General features: G+C 42.4%; 1 protein-coding gene across 2 annotated transcripts in view; it reads right to left on the reverse strand.

Annotated features, from left to right (window-relative positions):
* COMMD10 (COMM domain containing 10) overlaps window positions 1-20,995 on the reverse strand; it is a 251,383-nt gene that overhangs the window by 13,377 nt on the left and 217,011 nt on the right. For both annotated transcript variants that reach the window (XM_075931974.1, XM_075931972.1), the window contains one exon: window positions 15,032-15,105. In XM_075931974.1, the coding sequence (XP_075788089.1) occupies window positions 15,032-15,105 (74 nt within the window). The remainder of the gene's footprint in view (window positions 1-15,031; window positions 15,106-20,995) is intronic.

Raw genomic sequence — 20,995 nt, forward strand, 5'->3', positions numbered from 1 at the left:
CATCTCTGGATCTGCTGGCAATGCTCCTCTTAATGCAACCTAATATGCCATTAGCCTTCTTGGCTACAAAGGCACACTGTTGACTCATATCCAGCTTCTCATCCACTGTAACCCCCTGGTCCTTTTCTGCAGAACTACTACTTAACTGGTTGGTCCCCAGCTTGTAACTATGTTTGGGATTCTTCTGTCCCAAGTGCAGTACTCTATACTTGTCCTTGTTGAACCTCATCAGATTTCTTGTGGCCCAATCCTCCAATTTGTCTATGTCACTCTGGACCCTATCTCTGCCCTCCAGAGTATCTACCTCTCCCCCTAGCTTAGTGTCATCTGCAAACTTGCTGAGGGTGCAATCCATCCCCTCATCCAGGTCATTAATAAAGATATTAAACAAAACCGGTCCTAGAACTGAACCTTGGGGCACTCCGCTAGAAACCGACCGCCATCCTGACATCGAGCTGTTGATCAATACCTGCTGGACCCGGCCTTCTAGCCATCTTTCTAGCCATCTTACCGTCCATTTATCCAATCCACATTCCCTTAACTTGCTGGCAAGAATATTGTGGGAGACCGTATCAAAAGCCTTGCTAAAGTCAATGTATATAACATCCGCTGACTTTCCCATGTCCACCAAGCCAGTTACCTCATCATAGAAGCTAATCAGATTGGTCAGGCACGACTTGCCCTTTGTGAATCCATTCTGACTATTCTTAATCACTTTCCTCTCATCCAAGTGTCTCAAAATGGATTCCTTAAGGATCCCTTCCATGATTTATCCAGGAACCGAGGTAAGACTCACCGGCCTATAGTTCCCAGGATCGTCCTTCTTCCCTTTTTTGAAGATGGGCACTACATTTGCCTTTTTCCAATCATCCAGGATTTCTCCCAATCTCCACGACTTTTCAAAGATAAAGGCCAAAGACTCCTCAATGACAGTTGCCAACTCCCTCAGTACCCTCGGATGCATTAAGTCCAGACCCATGGATTTGTGTACGTTTAGCTTTTCTAAGTAGTTCCTAACCTGTTCTTTACCCACCACGGGCTGTCCATCTTCATCCCATCTTGCATCACTTAGCGCAGAAGTCCAGGAGCCGACCTTGTCCGTGAATACAGAGGCAAAGAACGCGTTGAGTACTTCAGCTTTCCCCACATCATCTGTCACAAGGTTACCTCCTTCATCTATTAGGGGCTACACACCCTCTCTGATCACCTTCTTCTTGTTAAAATTCCTGTAGAAACCTTTCTTGTTATCCTTTACATCCTTAGCCAGTCGCAATTCCATTTGCGCTTTTGCCTTCCTGATAACCCCCTGGCATTCTCGAGCTATACATTTAAACTCCTCCCTGGTTATTTGTCCAAGTTTCCACTTTTTGTAAGCTTCCTTTTTGTGCTTAAATTCACCAAGGATTTCCCCTGTAAGCCAATCCGGTCTCCTACCATGTTTGCCTCTCTTGCTACGTGTCGGGATGGTTTCTTTCTGTGCCTTCAATAAGGCTTCTTTAAAATACTGCCAGCTGTCCTGGGCTCCTTTCCCCTTCATGTTAGCATCCCATGGGATTCTGCCCATCAGATCTCTGAGGGAGGCAAAATCTGCTTTTCTGAAGTCCAAGGTGTGTATTTTACTACTCTCTTTTCTTCCTTTGGTCAGGATCCTGAAATGTACCATCTCATGATCACTGCTTCCCAGGTTGTCACCCACCTCTCCTTCCCCTATTAGTTCCTCCCTGTTTGTGAACAGAAGGTCAAGCTGCACACGGCCCCTGGTCGGATCCTTCAGCACTTGTGTCAAGAAGTTTTCCCCAACACTCTCCAAAAACTTCCTGGATTGCCTGTGTACTGCCGTATTGGTTTCCCAACAGGTGTCAGGGTGATTAAAGTCCCCCACGAGAACCAGGGCCTGCGATCTGGCAGCTTCGCTCAATTGTCCAAAGAAAACCTCATCTACCTCATCCACCTGATTCGGTGGCCTGTAGCAGACACCAACCACAACATCACTGCTGTTGTTTGCTCCTTTAAACTTAACACATAGACTCTCAACAGGTTTTTCTCCCTCTTTATACTGGAATTCAGAGCAATCGTAGTGCTCTCTTACATATAGTGCAACTCCTCCTCCTCTTCTCCCCTGCCTGTTCTTCCTGAACAGTCTATACCCTTCCATGACAGCGCTCCAGTCATGGGAGTCATCCCACCAAGTCTCTGTTATCCCAATTAAGTCATATTTCTTGGACTGGGCCAGAACCTCCAGTTCTTCCTGTTTGTTGCCCAGGCTTCTCGCATTAGTGTACAGTCTGTCTCTTGTCTATCTCCATCCAGAATATATGGGATATACATTTATACAGACCTGCAAATCTTTGCTTGAGTGGAAGTGACAAAAAACTGTCTTCTTCTAACTATTCTGACTTATGACTCCTTCCACTGTAATTAACACTGATTTGAAAATAAAGAAGACTAAATTTGTCTCAGAGATATGAAATGGTTAAGTTGAAAGGGTCTCCTCACTGCTTCCGAACATAAGAATGGCCATACTGGGTCAGACCAAAGGTCTATCTAGCCCAGTATTTTGTCATCTGATAGTGGGCAACACCAGATTTCCAAGAGGGAATGAACAGAACAGGTAATCATCAGCTTCAGCAGTGAGATTGCAACTTCTCCCTACCTGCAGTATTTCAACTCAGTTTTTTCATGATTGGGATATAGTATTCATCTTTCAGAGAGACCAGCTGTGCCAGAGAGATTGGGGAGAAAGGATGTTAAACAGCTGACATCTGTGAATGAGTCAGTGTACTGGTTAAAAAAAAGGAAGTCTTCTGGTTAAAAAAAAAAAAGTTTCTAGTCTAAGGTATATCTGGGTTTTTTTCCTGCCTATTCAAGGATGCCCTTTTCTTTCTCGCTAAGTATTGAAGTATCTTGACCAATTTCTAATATTAACTGACCACACGATGCAGAATGATGTACTTTGATTGCTGGTGAGTCACGCACCTTGGCAAGGGTGATAGCATGTGGTTTTGATGATCTGTGGCCTAAAGGAGAAAATCTGCTAACTGGAAAAGATTCTTCTGGAGCATAAGATGCTTTATAAAGATTAAAGAATACATTTACATGCCTCATTGACTCTCCGTCTCTTTTCAAATCTCATCTGAAAACATCTCTTTTCTTCTTCAGCTATGCCTCCTAATTTCCCACTCCCTCACATATTATTTATTATTTCACCCTACAGCAGTATTATTTAATCGTAAAGAAATGTAAGATGCAGTCTGAATGAAAGAAGCTATACACGATAAAGTCATATTGTATATATTACTCTAAGATGTTATGTTAGTCATACATGGAGTATCATATTACTCTAAGATAAGGTTAGATATGATCATGTAATATGTGCATCAAATCTTACTGTTTAGTTTGATGCATATTGTTTTCTATTAATAAATGACTGACTTCATATGGGCTTGTGTTGTCTGGGAGGGTGCTGGCTAGTGCAAGATGCACATTTCTGCGGGAAAAGTCTGTGACTGGAAGTTTGCTGGTGTTGCCCTGTAATGTAAGTTGTGTGTGGCTGGCTATAGCATTTATATAATACTGCTGGAGTTGATGCTCTCCCAGTAAAGCAGGGTGAAGAAATAAGGAGACATCCCTGAATAATGTCACAGAAGGTCTATTGCTGGATTTCTCAATCAATCCCTTGGCTGTCTTTACTGATAACTCTGCCATCCCATTGTTTTGTGGGTACACTGGCTTTTATTTTTCTCTGAGGGTGCTCCACCCTCGTTCCACTCCTGTCTGTCTAACCCGCTTTTACATATCTTTAGTGATGGAGATTCCACAATCTCACTAGGCAAGTTATTTCAGTGTTTAACCACCCTGACACTTAGGATGTTTTTCCTAATGTCCAACCTAAACCTCTCTTGCAGCAGCTTAAGTCCATTGTTTCTTGTCCTATCCTCAGAGGACAAGGAGAACAATTTTTCCCGCTCCTCCCTGTAATGCCCTTTTAGATACCTGAAAACCGCTACCATGTCCCCTCTCAGTTTTCTTTTCAAAACTAAACAAGCCCAATTCCTTCAGCCTTGCCTCATAGCTCATGTTTTCTAGATCTTTAATCATTTTTGTTGCTCTTTTCTGTACCTTCTCCAATTTTTCTTAAAATGAGGTGCCCAGAACTGGACACAATGCTTCAATTCAGGCTAACCAGTACAGAGTAGAGCAGAAGAATGACTTCTCGTGTCTTGCTCACAACACTCCTGTTAATGTAGCCCAAAATCAGGTTTGTTTTTTTAGCAACAATGTCAGACTGTTGACTCATATTTAGCTTGTGGTCCACTATGACCCCTAGATCCCTTTCTGCAGTACTCCTCCTTAGACAGTCGCTTCCCATTCTGTATGCGAAACACATTGTTCCTTCCTAAATAGAGTACTTTGCATTTGTCCTTATTAAACTAGCTCAACACACACGTTGGGTTCTGTTTCTAAATTGTGCTTGCTTTATAAGTGTCCATCTCCTTAAAAGATGTCTTTATATTCTGTTAGAATGCTAGTCAAGGCCAGGTGACTGTTCTCCCTCCTCACTCACACTGAGAATATTCTGGTTCTGTGCATGGCTTTCTCTGCCCTGCCGCCTAGCAGAGGGTTGTACTCCTATGTGTCAGTTACTACAAACTCCAAATAGTGATGTGTCTCCAAATGGTGTGTGGGTTTTTTTTAAAAATCAGTAGCCTTCTTTTGCCCACTAGCCTCAGAATGGTACATCATCAGCACCTGATCACATTTCTCCAACTGAATACAGCTGTTTATCGGGGTTACTGTGATTCCATGACAGCTGATTCTACATAACTGTAGATAGATAACTGGATCTATCTACATTAGATAACCGGATTATCTATTTTGATAATCCAGTTGAAATCAAATTAGTTATGTAACTAATATCATAGTTACAAATATGGAATTAGTACAGCTAGCAGCCACCTTCTGTAGTATGTGTATATTGAGACCCTATGGTTCTACTGAAGTCACCCTGTAGTTTTCCTTCTCTTCCTTGTAAGTCTCTACATTCCCACCAATCTCTGTAGGTCCTACTGCTTCTTTCTTCCTGTCATAGGTTCAAGCATTAGGACATGAAGTGGTTCGATCTCCCACACTGTTTACACAGCTGTACATAGGCTGAAGATTTTTCTTTCTGCCTTTCCTGTTGCTTTCCATTCAGCATTCTGGCTATGTCTACACTACAGAGTTTTGTCGGGAAAACGGCCATTTTTCCAACAAAACTTGAGGAACATCCACACTGCAATTACGTTCTTCCACAAGAAAATTGAAAGAACAGAGGGGTTTTTCCGACATTGGTAATCCTCATTCTACGAGGAAGAAGCCTTTTTCCGAAAGAGCTCTTTAGCAAAAAGCTGTGTGTGGATGGGGAAGAAGGAGTTCGTTAAGAAGAAGCGGGAAGAGGAAAAAGCACAGGTGCTTGCTAAATATACAAGGCAAAGATATACACACAATTATTCATCTGAGTGTGTAAACTGAGAACACTGGCTTCCGAACAAAATATGAAGGGTCTATCAAGTGCAACACAGGAAACTACAAAGTAAAGGTGTAACTCCAGATGGTATAAACAACAAATATTCAGTCCTGTTAAATTATGATCCCAAGGCATGACACCAAAATCTGTTTGCTTTATAAACATTGTGCCATAAATAAGGATTTATTCTGGAGATTCTCTCTCAACCCCTTGCTGTTACTGCAGCCATTTCAGCATCTTTCTCTGCTGATGCTGATATTGCTGCTGGGTGACTTACTGTTGCTTCTACATCTGCTGCTAGCATATCAGGAGACAGGGTGAATGAAATGCTACAGATTGTTTCCTCTGCTTCCAAGAGGAGAAAAGAAAAGCGATGGCAGGGAAATACAGAAAGGGTGATTAGAACAGAAAATGACCACGCATTACAGCCTCATTTGGGCCCCAGTTAAGCAAGGTGTTTAAAGTTAGCCAGGTGTAAGAACTTTGCTGAGCAGGGGTCTTGTATGACAGGCCCACTAACGACAGATGCTGAAAACAAAACAAATGTTTAAAAAAAGCTCAGCTTCCATCAGCTCTTGAGTAAGCTGGGTACATGACATGGCATCACTAACACATTGTAAATAAGTAATTAAGATGCCTAATGTAGCTGAATAACATGAGAAATAGTGGCAATAAAAATTAATTGCAAAATATTTCTGTTCTTCAGAGAAATGCACAGGTATGCAAAAAGGACTTACTGGTATATATTACTGCATTTATGGGAGACTGTATTCATCACAAAGACAGAAAGAACTCGTAGGTAATGAAATTCAACTTGCTGCCAATGCAGATTTGTTTCCTACAATACATTTCCCAGTATTTCGTTACAAGGGCTATGGAAAAGCATATGAAATAGATACTTTATAGACATATGGCCCAGATCCTCAGCTTGTTTGAACTGGCATAGCTCCATTGAAGTCAAAGGATTTATAGCAACTGAAGATCTGGCCTCTGTGTAGTTATAATCATGTAGGGCAGGATTCTGCTACATTTACTCACGATGAGTAGTACTTTACTTCATTAATAGCCCCATAGATTTTGGAGGATTTTTAAATGGGCAGGGTAGATCAACTAATGCTTATTGTGCTAGCTTGGGATTTGGGAGGCCAAAGTTCAATCTCCATCTCCACCCCAGTCTTCCTGGATGGTACCCTGGTTAGTCTCTCCAAGTCTCTGTTCCCCATTTGAGTTAAATGGAGATAATAGGACCACTATTTTGAGCTGCCCAGATATTAGTGACGGTGGTTATATAATTACCTAAAAATGCACAGATTTGACATCAAAGGGCTACTCATAGAGTAAGGTGTTACTCACTGTAAGGGTTAGGGATATCAACGTGTAGTCATCTATACGATTAACTGACAAGCCTGGGCTTATTGGTTAATATTGTTGACTGTATCAGAGAGGCAGCAAGGGAGGGGGAGAATGGGAGTTGTTGCCCATGAGGAGCTAGCTTAAAAGCTGGTACCCCACGAGCACCAGATCTGCTTGCTCACCTTCACTCGTGTCCTGCTGCCTCTTAGAGAGGCAGCAGCATAGAAGGTGAGTGGGGTGGGGTGACGTAAATATGTGCGGGAAGCCGGCTTTCAGACCAATTCTCTACATGTATCGGCTCCACGGTGCTGCTGCACCTCCTCTCCTGCACTATCAGAGGCAGTAGCACATGGGTGTGGGGGCAAGGAAGGCTGCCATGGAGCAGCCTCTGTCCATGGGGAGCTTGGATCCTCCCACATACAGGGGCTACTGTCACCCAGCACTGATGCCTCTGTATCAGAGGCAGCAGCATACAGCTGCAGGCAGCCAGTCTGTGCAAAAAGCTGGGCTTTCTGTGCGGACTAGCTCCACCTGTCACCTTGCGCTGCTTGCTGCCTTTGATAAAGAGGCAGCAGCACAGGATGGTAGGGGGTTACCTGGGAGTGGGGCTGGGAGCACGCTGGCTGCTGCCCCTACCCCCAGGGACTATTGAATAGTTATGTAACCGACAATATTTTGTGCGGTTACACAACTATTCAATTACTCAATATCTAACATCCCTAGTAAGGGTGCCAGAATCTGCCCACCATGTTCTGTTATGGTTTTTGTGAATATTTTAGTATCTTTCTTATAGATTTTAAAATTACTGTCCATATGTAATATGAACTCAGTGCATATATTTAGCGATAGAAAGAAAAACTTAGCACACTTGCAAAACTGCACAGCTCTGGGGGTGGAACGAGGGTGGAGAAAAGTAAAAGTCAGTGCCTATGCCCCTGGGCACCCACAAAGCAATGGGAAAGCAGAGTTATCAGGAAAGATAGCAAAGAGACTGATTGGTAAATCCAGCAATAGACCATCTGAGACATTATCCAGGGTACAAGCAGTACTGATGGACAGCTATGTCTCCTCAATTCTTCAATGTGGGTGCCTTTCACTCTGCTTTGCTGGAAGAGTATCCAACTGCACCAGTCATACCATATGAATGCTATAGCCAGCCACACAACTTACATTATAGGACAACACCAGCAAACTCCCAGAAATTTGCATCTTGCACTACCCAGGAGCCTCCTGGACAACACTAGCCCAAACAAAGCCAGTCATTTATTAATAGAAAACTATATGCACTGATCTTGTTATCTCAAATGGAGTTTCCCAACCCCTTCAATCCAAATACTCTGCTTTAGATAAAAAAAAAACAAGTTTATTAAAAACAGAACAATAGATTTTAAGTGACTATAGGTAATGAGGCACGTAAGCCAGAATTGTTTATATGAAGATAAAGGTAAAATGCTACTTACATCTAACTAAGCAAACTAAATGAATACAAAACAAAGATCTCTCTCACCAGGTTTTCCAGCAGTCTTGCTAGATAAACCTTTGTGTGTCAGGATCTCTCAAATTCCCCAGTCCATGCTGCTTCCTTGGTTCTTCAGGGGTAGTTGGTGCTATGGTAGACATTAGGGAAGAGATGGTTTGGGGAATCTGCCATCTCCGCTTACAGACCTTTCCCTTGGTCAAGAACCATCTCCAGCTGATGTTCAGGAGACACAAAGTCTGCATGACACAAAGTCTGCATAGGAATCTTAAGCTGCTGTTTTGTCAAAAACCAGATTTTTTTTGCCCACACACTTTCTTCTTCCACTTAATTATGTGATGGTCCATTTAATTTCTTTAATCCCTGGCTCAGCCATTAGCTAGCATTTTGTTTTTGGAGAACCTGTTTATGACTGCACTCCAGAACATGTTGGAACATGTCTTAGCAACATTATACTGTGGAATCTTAAAGCTCTACATCTAATGTTGCTAAACATTTTATCAGCAAATCATGAGTTTTCAAATGATGCCTTACAAATTTCATACAAAATTTAACTGTCTTGTACAGGGGACGAGCATAGGGGTAGAGACTATGGCACCTTCACAGGCATTAGCCTAGCATGGGATGGATTGCTTGGAGAAACATGGAGGGAACAGCTTGATGCAGCCAAGTAGGAGTACAATGGCCACAACACAGGAATACTTGAGTGGACCCCAAGATAAGCAGGCAGCCTATTAAAAGAAGAAGCCAAAAACCCAACATTACTACAGGTGATCCAGTCTGGGACTAACTACCAAAATAACCTCACAAAGCAATGGAAAAAAGGCAACAGTCCAAGCTGCAGAGGAGCATAGGTCAGATGAGGTAGCTATAGACTGGAACCAATGTTAAAGAGGACACCAAAGGCAACAGTGGAGTAGAAGCTGATAGCCAGGACAGACAGGGGCTGGAGCCAGGAACAAGAGGACATAAAAAGAGCTTGAACTATTCCTGGCCAGATAAGGGAAAGTCAGACATGAACAATGTACAAGTCCAATTGAATGAAGGCCGCAACAAGGTAGAAGTCAGATCCCCATCAATAGCAATAACACAAACAAAAGCTGGTAGGTCCCGAGGCCTTGTAAAGTAAGGGCTGCAATGGTAAGGTGGTAAAGTCCCTGGCCCTAATGCAGGGTATGTACAAATAACCTTTGGACCCAACAAGTCAGCAAATTGTTACCCAAAAGGCAACAAAAATTCTAAAAAGGGAAGATGTAGCAGACTGCATGAAACTTGAAGGGAGGAGCATAGACTGTTAGAAGAGATTGACGGTCTGTATATACATAGTTACAATGCTAATTGCAGATGCATCATCTCTTTACATATTACTCTTAATAAAAATCAGTTTAGTTTCACAATTATGGAATCCTTTAGCATTATTTGCCTAACAGACAATACATGAAACAAGGAGCACAGAGCTTTTTCGGGGTTGTATGTTTTAAATTCTCTAAATGTGCCGAAGGGAAAAATGTAAAACAAGGACTTTGTGGTGAACACCTACAGAGAGCTGGACATGTGAAGACATTCTGGAAACATTAGTATTAAATTTAATATAAATCTACAGAAGCCACTATTATTTCATTATGCATTTTTACACAGTGAAGATCATTTGATTGGTGAAAGAACTAATTTGAGATTCATGCAAATCCTGTGTACACAGTAAAACCCTATCACGTGCTGCCAAAAGAATAACACATTAAAATGAGGAAACACCTTCCCCAGTTTGCATCTATGTATGCAAAGCTGCATGTAAGCATAAAGCAAACCCCTTTAAAATCCCATATATTGTAGATGCTGAAAATAAATCCATGCTAGTGAACATAATTGCATGCTCCAACAGTAAAATATAACTATCAGCTTAGTAAGAAAATAAATATCAACTGAGCTTTAATTTATACTGATGCCACAGAAAATTCTAATTTGACAAATGCCTGCTACAGGATTACAATGTACTTAAAAGGTCTCCAATTTAACATGCACCAGAGAAGTGTGGAAAATTCAGAGCAAACTGACATGTTTGATTTATTCTTCAAAGATCTCTGGCGCTCTGACAACTTATCACAATTAATTCCAAAAGCAAAAGGAGTTTAATAATGTTTGTGTGGGGGAAGAAACAGGTTGATATTTCTGACTACAGAATATTTAAGGTAACTATTTGAGGTGTTTCTTCTCTTTGTTGTGACAGATAAGCAGAACTAACCATCACAAGATGCCTACTCTCACCTTTATTTTTTAAGCCATCAGCAAATTGAAGAGGAGATTACAAAGATTTTTTTCTCCTCCTCTCCATAAACTGAGGAAGCTCCAGGAAACCAGGAGTTGTTCCTCCATATGGTTGGAGCATTGTTACTCCACCCTAGGAGCAGACTCAAACACTCACAGATTCTAAGCTTGTTCACATTGCACAGAACACTCTTAGGCTACGTCTACACTCGTGGTCCCCAACACGGTGCCTGCGGGCGCCATGGCGCCCGCGGGGGCATTTGCATGCGCCCGCCAGGTGCTCGGGGCTGGCCTGGCCCCGGGCACATGGCGCGGCGCTTGCGGGGAGCGTCGGCCCCGGGCGTGCGGCACTTGCGGGAGGAGGGGGTGAAGCGCCGGCCCCAGCCCCGAGTGCGCGGCGCTTGCGGGGGGAAGGAAGCGCCGGCCCCGGCCCTGGGCACGCGGCGCTTGCGGGGGAGGGGGGCAGGAGCAGCGGCCCCGGGCGCGCGGCTGTGGGGGGGCCGCCCCCAGGCATGCGGCTATGGGGGGGGCGCCCCCGGGCACGCAAGTGTCCCCACCCCCTGGCGCCCGGCGGGCGAACGGCCACGCCCCCTGGCGCCCGACAACCTCAAAAGGTTGGGGACCACTGGTCTACACTGTAGGCTTTTTGCGCAAGAACGGCCATTCTTGAGCAAAAACTTGCAGAGCGTCTACAATACATGTGTTCTTGAGCAAGTAAATTTACAATAAAGCATCAGGACAGATGGCATCTTGCGCAAGAGTTATTCCTCTCCCCATTAGGAATAAGCCCTCTTGCATAAGAGCTCTTGCACAAGACTGCCGTGTGGACAGACAACATGGGTTACTTGTGCAAGAAATCACTATGGCTAAAATGGCCATCCGAGCTTTCTTGCGCAAAAGCACATGGCAGTGTGGACGAGCTCTTTCACAAGTCCTTTTGCATAAGAACTCTTGCTCAAAACAGTTCTTGCACAAGAAGCCTGAAATGTAGACTTAGCCACAGGTTTTTTAATAATGTAGGCAAAATATGTAGGTAGTATGTGGCTTTCTCTTTTCAAATTATTTAGTGTCAGCCTTATCACTACCAAATCTTGGGGCAGATCTAAAAAATCATGGCCAGGAAGGAATCAGTGCTGGTAGCAATAGAGGAATTGGCCCAAAGATGTTCCACTTATTGCCTGTATTTTGGGGGGGTAGAAAACATACTGGATGTGTAACATAAAGCAGTCAGTAGCTTTAATTTGCCTGACTGCTACTCAGACAGGAAATCACTGCAGACCTCACTGACCTTGGCAATATTACAGGGATTTTTTTAAAACAAGAATTAATTATTCCTGTGCAATTTCTCCAATATATTCAATCTAATCTAAATAGGCTTTTCTTTCAAATTAGGCAATTGGGTCTTCTCTGACCACTCCTTTTGCTTCTAGAGAAATTTCCCTTGCAATTCCTACATTGTGGTCACAGCAGAGAAAGTTTCTCAGTCCATTAATATTTGTTTGGGTTCATATTAGAATAGCTTGGGGGCAGAGATGAAGTACAGGAGCTTGATCTTGCATTTGTTAACACTCCAATACCACAAAAAAAAACCTGTGCAAAGGCTTGCTATTGATTTACCTTCATCCTCTCTCACAAAAAAACCCATGTTATTATTTTGTCACATGGATAAGGAGACTGCACTTGGAGAAATCAAAGGTAGCAGGCTCTACATGACTAAACTGGATTGAGACATTTCTAGCCCTCCAACTCTCCCATAAATACAAATTATTCCAATACATTACCCACCGCTAGGACTGCTTCCTAATGATACAACAAGAATTCACATGATTCCAGATGGCTAGATGGTGCAATGGACTGTCCTTCTGCTTGCCTGTGTACACAGAGGGGCAAGACTATTTTTTTAAGCCTCTCTCTTCACTCTAAGGCCAGGAGGAATGTTCCTGAGGTAAGCATCATGTGTCTGGTTCTATTCTTGCACTCTGGCATTGTAACTACAATAGGTCCAATGACTCTAGTAATGTAGCAGCACAGACCTCAATGCTTCCTACCACACACTTTTACCCATGCACTCCCCACAGTCCAGCCCACCTATGAAAATTTGCACATATTCCATTTACTGCCATTAACAATTGGTCTTACCACTACTCCGGACATATCGATACAAAGCAGCAGATTAATCTTTTCTGCTATGTAAATGTATAATAACAAATAAAACAAAACAAAACAGAATAAGTACTTAGGGTAATTTTTGTTGCCAGCTGTATCTGTTGCGAAGGAAGCTGATTTGAGTACTCCAGGAAGAGCAAGCACCAGGACTGAATTTGCTTTGCTCAGAACAAGTACCATTCAGTTTGGCAGAACAATTTTCTCATCTTCATTTGTCAGTATTTCTAATATCATGATCCATAAGGACTACATGAAGGAGCAAAAGGATCAACTGTTTCCCCGACTGGTGCTCTTTCAGTCTTTGCCTATCCAGAAATTACCGAACAACTACTGATATTGTTTGGGATGTAGTCATCTATCCACTTATGCATGGGCTAATACCACCAACTCATTTCATTTAATTGGTAATCTAGCCTGAAATGAAACCAATGACATATATTGATTGCTTAAGGCAGTATTTCTCAAACTGTGCTCCGCGAGACATCTCCAGGGGTTCCGTGAGGTTGACAAACTGGAAACATCGATAGGTACAACACATACAATCAGTGGATCCCTTGGGCTCTGCATAAATTTTTACACATGTAAAGGGCTCCGGAGCCAAAAAAAGTTTGAGAACCACTTAAGACCATCCATTCACAATACTGGCCATAAAGATACCTGTGATGGGATGGTTGCCCTGCACTGGCCCATAATGAGTTAAAAGAGCCCTGGGAGAAGGCTGGGACCCAAGCAGAAGAGGGCTAATAGCAGCCAATCAGGGCCTGGGTAGGCTCTATAAGAAGGGCTCCTGGAGAGGAGCAACATGCACTCCAGTTGTGGAGTAGGAAGTACTTGGCTGTGTGGTAGGCTAGAGAGGTACCTAAAACAGAGGAGTGCTGGGGAAGGGTAGGCAAAGCTGGGGAGCTCTGGCTGGGCAAATCCCCAAGCTGAGGCCTTGCTTTCAAGGCCTGTGGGGTACTAGAGCTGCAGAGAGGCAGCCAGGGCAGAAGAAGGCAGCAGATCTGTACCCCCTAGCCAATGGGGAGTGCCCATTTCAGATGGCAGTTTTCCCCAAGGCAGGGGCTAGGTGATGACTTGCAGTGGGTCATTGATGCAAAGTGGGTTTAGGGGCTTGGAGTTCCCTGGATGGTGAGGACCCCAGCATGTGAGGGCACTAATGTGGGGTAGTACTAAAGAGGAAGGGGCACTGTGGACTAAGAGGGGCATGGGACCTGGCAAGTGGTGGCAACACTAGCAGGAGAGGAGTAGTGGAGGGTACTCGAAGACCAAGGAAAAGCTGATTCTCAGATTGGCCAGCAGGAGATGCCATAGTGGTGAGTCACGAACTGCTACATTACCCCAAAGTTGTGAAATATTTGGAGTATATTAGAAAGCTGCCTTTTGTAATGTTATTGTTCGTTAATTTTTAAGACCCCTAAGCTTCACCCTAAAAAATGTTTATGAGATCATTCTGAGATCATCTCAGAATAAATATAAACCTACATTTTTGAATACATGCATTTATCTTATCCTGCATCTTCAGGATGAAACATGAAACTAACTATGCTGCCAATAGGTCATGAACTTGTATGTTGTCAATGTGATTTTTATTAACCCTTTTAATGTACAACTTTATACTTAAGGCATTTCACACACAAGAAAATATTTACTAAGGAAGGGAATTCTGAAATCAACGAATGTAGGTTAAATTAGTGACAATTTCTGAAAACATATTGGGTGAAATGTATCTCTGGTGTAACTCAGAATTACATCAGGGAGGCCTCCATAGAAATGGACTAAAAGACAGGGTAGTTGAGGGCATGTCTATGCTAGGAAATTTTGAAATAACTAAATTTGAAATATCTCCTGAATTAAAAAAATCAAAATAGTGTGTTCCCACTATGGGGGAGCCTCAAAATAAGTCCAAGGCAGGCTCCATTATCGTGGACACGTTACTTTGACTTAGAGCACTGGGAAGTAATTACTTTGTATTACTCTGGGGAGTAGTTATTTCAAAATAGCAGAGTGTCCACACTAACACTATTTCCAAATAACTATTTCAAAATAAGCGTTATTCCCCAAGGAAAGCAGGCATACAGATTTCAAAATAATCATCCCATTATTTTGAAATAACAGGCTTGTTAGTGTGGATGCTCCACTTATTATTTTGACATAAGGGAAGTTATTTCGAAATAACTCTCTAGTGTAAGACCAGGGCTGAGATAGAGACAAAATTAGAAAGGTACATGCACAAATGTGGACTAACACAGAAAGAGAAGTTGACTTACAGTTCAGGTGTGCTTTTCAGAGTACTGATTGCAATCCAGTGTACTTCTAGTTCTCTTACAATGAAGAGTACTATCTAAAAAGAAAAAAATAAACATGTTGGTTGTATTTGATGCCAAAAACTTACCATCAATGAGGTTTAATGTTCCAGTGAGTACTTATAAGGGTTAAGGTCAGCTTAACCTGACATGCAGAACACTTCAGAGCAAAGAATATCAGTGATTTGGGGGATTTATATAATTACCTAAACCTATGTAAATGTCATCTAGAATATGGAATAATTATCTTAACCCTTCTTCTATCAGAAAGATTGTGCAGCATTTTATATTGGATCAGAAAAGTTGGGAGACGGGGGGAAAGCATTCAGTTTTATTTTAAATTCACAGGCAATGATTTACTTATTACACATTTCTAAAAGGCTTAGGCCTTATAGGTCTAATGGGAGTGGCAAGTGCTTTCTTCCTCTCAAGACTCAGACACTGTGAATTGCTTGCACATAAGCAGTGATTATTTGGCAGTAACATAATTTCACGAATATAAACTGCACCCAAATATACCCCGCAGTTTTTTCTATTTGAGTAAAAAAAATCTTGTATACCCTGCACATGAATATAACCCATGCGTTATACAAGACTTTTCTGTGCTGGGGGTATATTTGCTGGGAGTATATTTATGGTGCGGTGGGGGGTGGGGATTAGCCATTCACTGTACCAGGTTCCAGCACAGCCTCCAGCCTCTGGGTGGGAGCGCTCATCCCACAGGTTCCTCCGCAGCCGCAGGAAGGGGCAGGGGAGCAGGACCCACCAGCCTCCGGGCGGGGGGAGCACTCACTTCCCAGTTCCTGAGCTGCTGCAGGAAGGGGCAGGAGGATGAGAGCTCCCCCTCCCCTTCCTGCCGCTGTGCAGGAACCAGGGGATGAGCACTCCCCAGCCCAGAGCTTGGAGGCTGGCAGCTGCACAGCCACAGGAAGAGACGATGAAGAGTTCACCACCTGGTGAGTAAAAACAATTCTGTATACCCTGCACCCAAATATACCCCATGAGGGGGACAGTGCGGAGTTTGTAAAAATGAATATAACCCGCAGGTTATATTCGCTAAATTACGGTAAATATGTTAATTAACATAACTACTTTTGTTTGATTTTGAGTCAGGTCAAGGTAAATCATACTTGAAGATAAAGCCAGATTCCTTCCTGGTATGATTCCATTACAAAGAGGTGACCATGGAAGCCAAAGAAGGATGAAAGCAGACTCTTTTTTTAAAAAAACCTATTCCAGTGATATCAAACCAAAATGATAAAAGACTCATGCATTCTCTTTCCTAATCTCCTGCACATTTCTTACTATGATAAATTTGTGACATATCAAATGCAAGTAGAAATGGCATTTAATTTCCTGGCCCGTGTCACGTGATCTAGGTCAGGACTACAAAGACTAATACCCATGTCACATGACAGGGAATTCCACAGATTACAGTGGCTGTTCACTTTTTAATGTAGCCACATCTCTTCCACATTCAATGGGGATGAACTTGAGCTACAATTTATAGCAGCTTGCTGGGCCAATACTACTGGAACATGGCATGTCATAGGCTCCCACACAATTCTACCTGTTCTGGGGAATCGGTGGGATGCACATAACTATGCCTTTTTTATACTGCCTGGAGACTAACCTCTGCAAGGAGGTGCTGTAGATTTAAGTCAGTTGTCCACTCATTTATGCTACATAAGAGAGAGAATAGTGCTAAATATCTGGTCTGAAATATCTCCAGGACTTTTGTTTTATATTTGTTTCATACCCTGTAGACAGAGTCCAGGCTGCTGTAAATTTTGCAAGGACTAGGCTAGGTCCTGGTTGCCTCTTCATTTATTTAACTTTGTGTTTTCCTTTTCAATGTCACTCTCTCTTGTGTGTGCGCAATACACACACACACACACACTCATTGTCTTTTTCTCTCTAATCTATTTCACCAACCTGCAGATAAAGAAGATAGAAATATATACTATTATTGCATTTGTTTTGAAATATCTGGAAAAAGCTAAGACAATATGCTTTCCCTTGCAGCTGAAGATTCAGTTTGTTCAAGATTCCAAAAATATCGACAAGATACGGAAGTTCTAAATCTCATTATGTCAGCACATTTCAGAATTCCTCTCTCCCTTGAGCCTGGAGAAATAAATCCGACTCCTCCCTCAATTGAAAAACTCTGTTGAGTACGTTCCCTGCTGACAACCACCATACAGAAGTATAGAACAGTAACACATCGAAGTTGGAACCCATGTCCAGGCAAAATCTTTTGAACAGCCTGGTGTTCAGAGCCGATGATTTGATGTGATTCACCACCTTCACCAACCCTTTGAAAAAGGCATTCAGTTGATCAGGCAATGTTTTTGATGCCAAAGCTTCCCTATGAATGAAGCAATGAACTCTAGTTACTATTGGAATGTGCTGTTTCACCAGCGTTTGGAAGCCCAATCTTGAGCCCAGCATGGCAGGTGCACCATCAGTGGTGACATCCACAAGATTTACCCAATCCAGGCCATGTACGTCAAAGAAATTGTTAACAATTTCCATCACATCCTGAGCCTTTGTGGTGGTATCAAGAGTCTTACAAAAAAGAAACTCCTCTTTGAAGTCTCCCTCAACCATGTATTGTGTGAACACCAATAGCTGAGAGCACAATGAGACGTCGGTCGATTCATCCAATTGTATGGCAAACAATGGAGACTTCTTTATTTCATCCACAACTTGTTCACTGATGTTCTGTGATATCTCATTTATCTGTCTCGATACCGTGTTGTTAGAGACAGATAAATCATTCAGCTTTCTTGCTGCTTCCTTGCCAAGGACAAGCCGCACCATCTCTTTTGCACAGGGGAGCACATGTTGCTCTACAATGGTATGAAGCTTCTTGGCCTGTGCAGCTTTGTATGCAACAATGTAGGAAGCGCGCACTGAATTGCTTGTCTTATTGTAGAATGCACTTGTTGAGTCGAGGCGCTGCCGTTTCAGACCTGATAACCGCTGCTCAAAATAATCTTCATCCTTTTGCAACAAGTTGGGGTGACACTTTTCGAGATGGAGTTTCAGCTTAGCTGGCTTCATTGAGTCATTCCCCAAGACTTTGAAACAAACAGCACATTGTGGCAAATCCACACCTTCTTTTTCTTGAAAAGTGAAGCCGAATTTGATGTAGTCCTCCGAATACTTCCACCTGACATTTCTTCCTGTCGTTGCCATTATAAACAAACTACACCACACCTGTAAAACAGCACATGTAGCACAGGATGAACAACACTGCAACCGCTCAGCACAATGGCGGCAACTACACTGACACTGAGTGCCTCAGACGGAAGTTACTGGCAACACGATGCGGTTGAGTCCTAGGTGATACTATGGATGACGTGCCGCGTGCTTGCGAACACGGCATAAAACAGCCTAACAGTGGCACCTGCTCACGCCATGTGACTTTGGACAATGTTCCTGTGGGCTACCGAAAAAGTCACCATGGACCACCGGTGGTCCATGGACCACCAGTGGAGAACCACAGAACTAGACCCAGAGACAGAAAGAAACCAATTAATTTGACATAGCTATTGCCACGAAGTAAGCAGAAGGAACCACTATTTCAACTACAGAAATACCGAAACTTCCACAAGTATTGCCTTTCCTTATTAAATATTTGTATAAATTTTATATATATAAATACCCACAACCCTCAATCATGTCCAGAAAAGACATACATATTTAAATATACAAAACTATCATGAGCATAGATGTGAACACACAGGGACAGTATAATCTCTCTGACACGAGTGTAAATTAAGAGTAACTACTGAAATCAATGGTGCTACAATGCCCCAGAAGGCTTTTATATTTATTTTCATCTATTTATTTCTAGATATAATTCTCTATCACCACAGCATTGCCTAGAAAAACCACTGGCATTTTAAATTTAAAGCATCAAGAATTTTACCCTTAGGTATCTGACTTTTTCCTTCATTCTCTGGACTTGTCGATGATTTTAGCATTCTTCTGGTATTACCTGAAGAAATACTTTGATAATGCACTTTTGTGCTAGAAGAATGACAGCTCCCTGGAAATGCCTTGACCAGAAACATTTAGACACACACAAAATAAATATACAATAAAAAGGGAAGAAACATGATGTTCTAATTGATCTGAAGTTAGCAATTTCCCACCAGAGACTACAAGTTTTGCAAGCGTCTAAAGTGAGATATGGCATATCACATTGTAGACCTATCTTTGAAAGGGCTTGGATGCTTTAATAGATTGAAAAAATATTATCAAGTAGCCTCAGGAAAAAAAATGTAGCATCTCCATTGAGTATTCCATGTTATGTGTAAAATCTAGTTATGAAAGAAAAGATGTATAACAATACCCACTAGAGGCAACATAAAGAATTCATTGGAAGGATGACAATTGCTGAATTTTAAAGACCTATGAGAGGATGCTGGGAGAAGAGAGCCCTTTTGGCTGCTTGACTTTTCTTAGAGGTATGTGACTGAAACTTGCAATAGGTTGAAAAGTTGCATTAGTGGACAGAGCACTGGACTGGGATTCAAAAGACCTGGCTTCAAGCCACAACTCAGATTTAGGCTTCATGTATGATCCAGAGCAAGTTAATTATCTAACCTGTGACTCAGTTCCCTACTTTCAGGGATCCTGTGAGGTCCCCCAGAACAGAGGACCACCTTCGCCTTGGCTACCATCCCCCTGATGGCTGGACTAGCCAATGGACAATTTGCAGGATGGTTCTAGATTTTGAAAAGAAAAATGTGTATTTAAGATTAGCTTGATACAAATGGTAAGCGTGGAGAAAGACAGCAAAATAACTAGGGGGGAAAAGCCAAAACCTCTATGGATAGGGCAGAAGCAGAGGCTGCCCAGCAGTATCAAAGTCAATGTAACACCAGTGGTATCTTTTTAAAATCAAATTAGTCTCCTGTCAGCTGGTAGCTTGATCCCATTTAGTCCACACAAATATCAGACTATTTTGTTTCTAAACAGAAGAGTGAGAACTATTATGCAAATCTTACTTATCCTAATGAACAGGCAAATTATCAAATTAGAATGACAGAATTAGATGCTAATTCATCAATGTTATATTGAACTAAAATACCAATCTGACAATTTCTGATCTCCTAGTGAACCATATTCAAGTATAGCATATTCCCTTACTGCAGAAAAATGATGTTCTCTGGTGCTGGTGTGGAGCAAGTGGCAGCATTGACCTCGCTCCAGTTGGCTGAAAACCAGTTTTGTGGGCACCACATCTTTTCTATCCTTTAAACCCTGCTCTCTGTTAGCATACTGAGCAGAAGATGTCCCTACTTAAGACTTCTGCCGTGTCTGGGAATTTCTGATTGGATGTGTCCTTTATGGTGCCCTTGCTCATTTCCTGATGCAATTAAATTAGCTTGATGCACCATAGTAAGGCTAATGCTGCATCATAAACTAGCTCTCATAGAGTATGTCTACACTAGCTCGTTAATTCAAGCTGGGTAGGCAAATCAGGGAAACGGGGTTGCAAATGAAGCCCGGGATTTAAATATCCTGGGCTTTATTTGCATGTTCCTGTCCGGCTGCCATTTTTAAATCCCCCTTAGTCCGAACGAACTGCCTGCGGCTACACGCGGCAGTTTAAAGTTAATCCGAACTAAGTTCTTAGTTCGGATTAACTGTTACTCCTCGTGGAATGAGGCTTCATTTGTAACCCCGGTTCCCTGATTTGCCTACCTAGCTCGAACTAACGAGCTAGTGTAGACATACCCATAAAGACCCCCCCCCCCCAAGCAGTTGTCTCTGATAGGTATACAACAGGCATTCATGTTCATGAATATAGGGACAGCTCTGCTGAATTAACAGAATGTAACATCCTATTCCATATTCCGTATTTCTAACAAGGAATTCCTTTTTGTATTCTAGCACCTTAGAAAATGGCAA

Source organism: Pelodiscus sinensis, chromosome 6 (genome assembly GCF_049634645.1).
Source record: "Pelodiscus sinensis isolate JC-2024 chromosome 6, ASM4963464v1, whole genome shotgun sequence".
In the NCBI taxonomy this organism is placed as follows: domain Eukaryota; kingdom Metazoa; phylum Chordata; order Testudines; family Trionychidae; genus Pelodiscus; species Pelodiscus sinensis.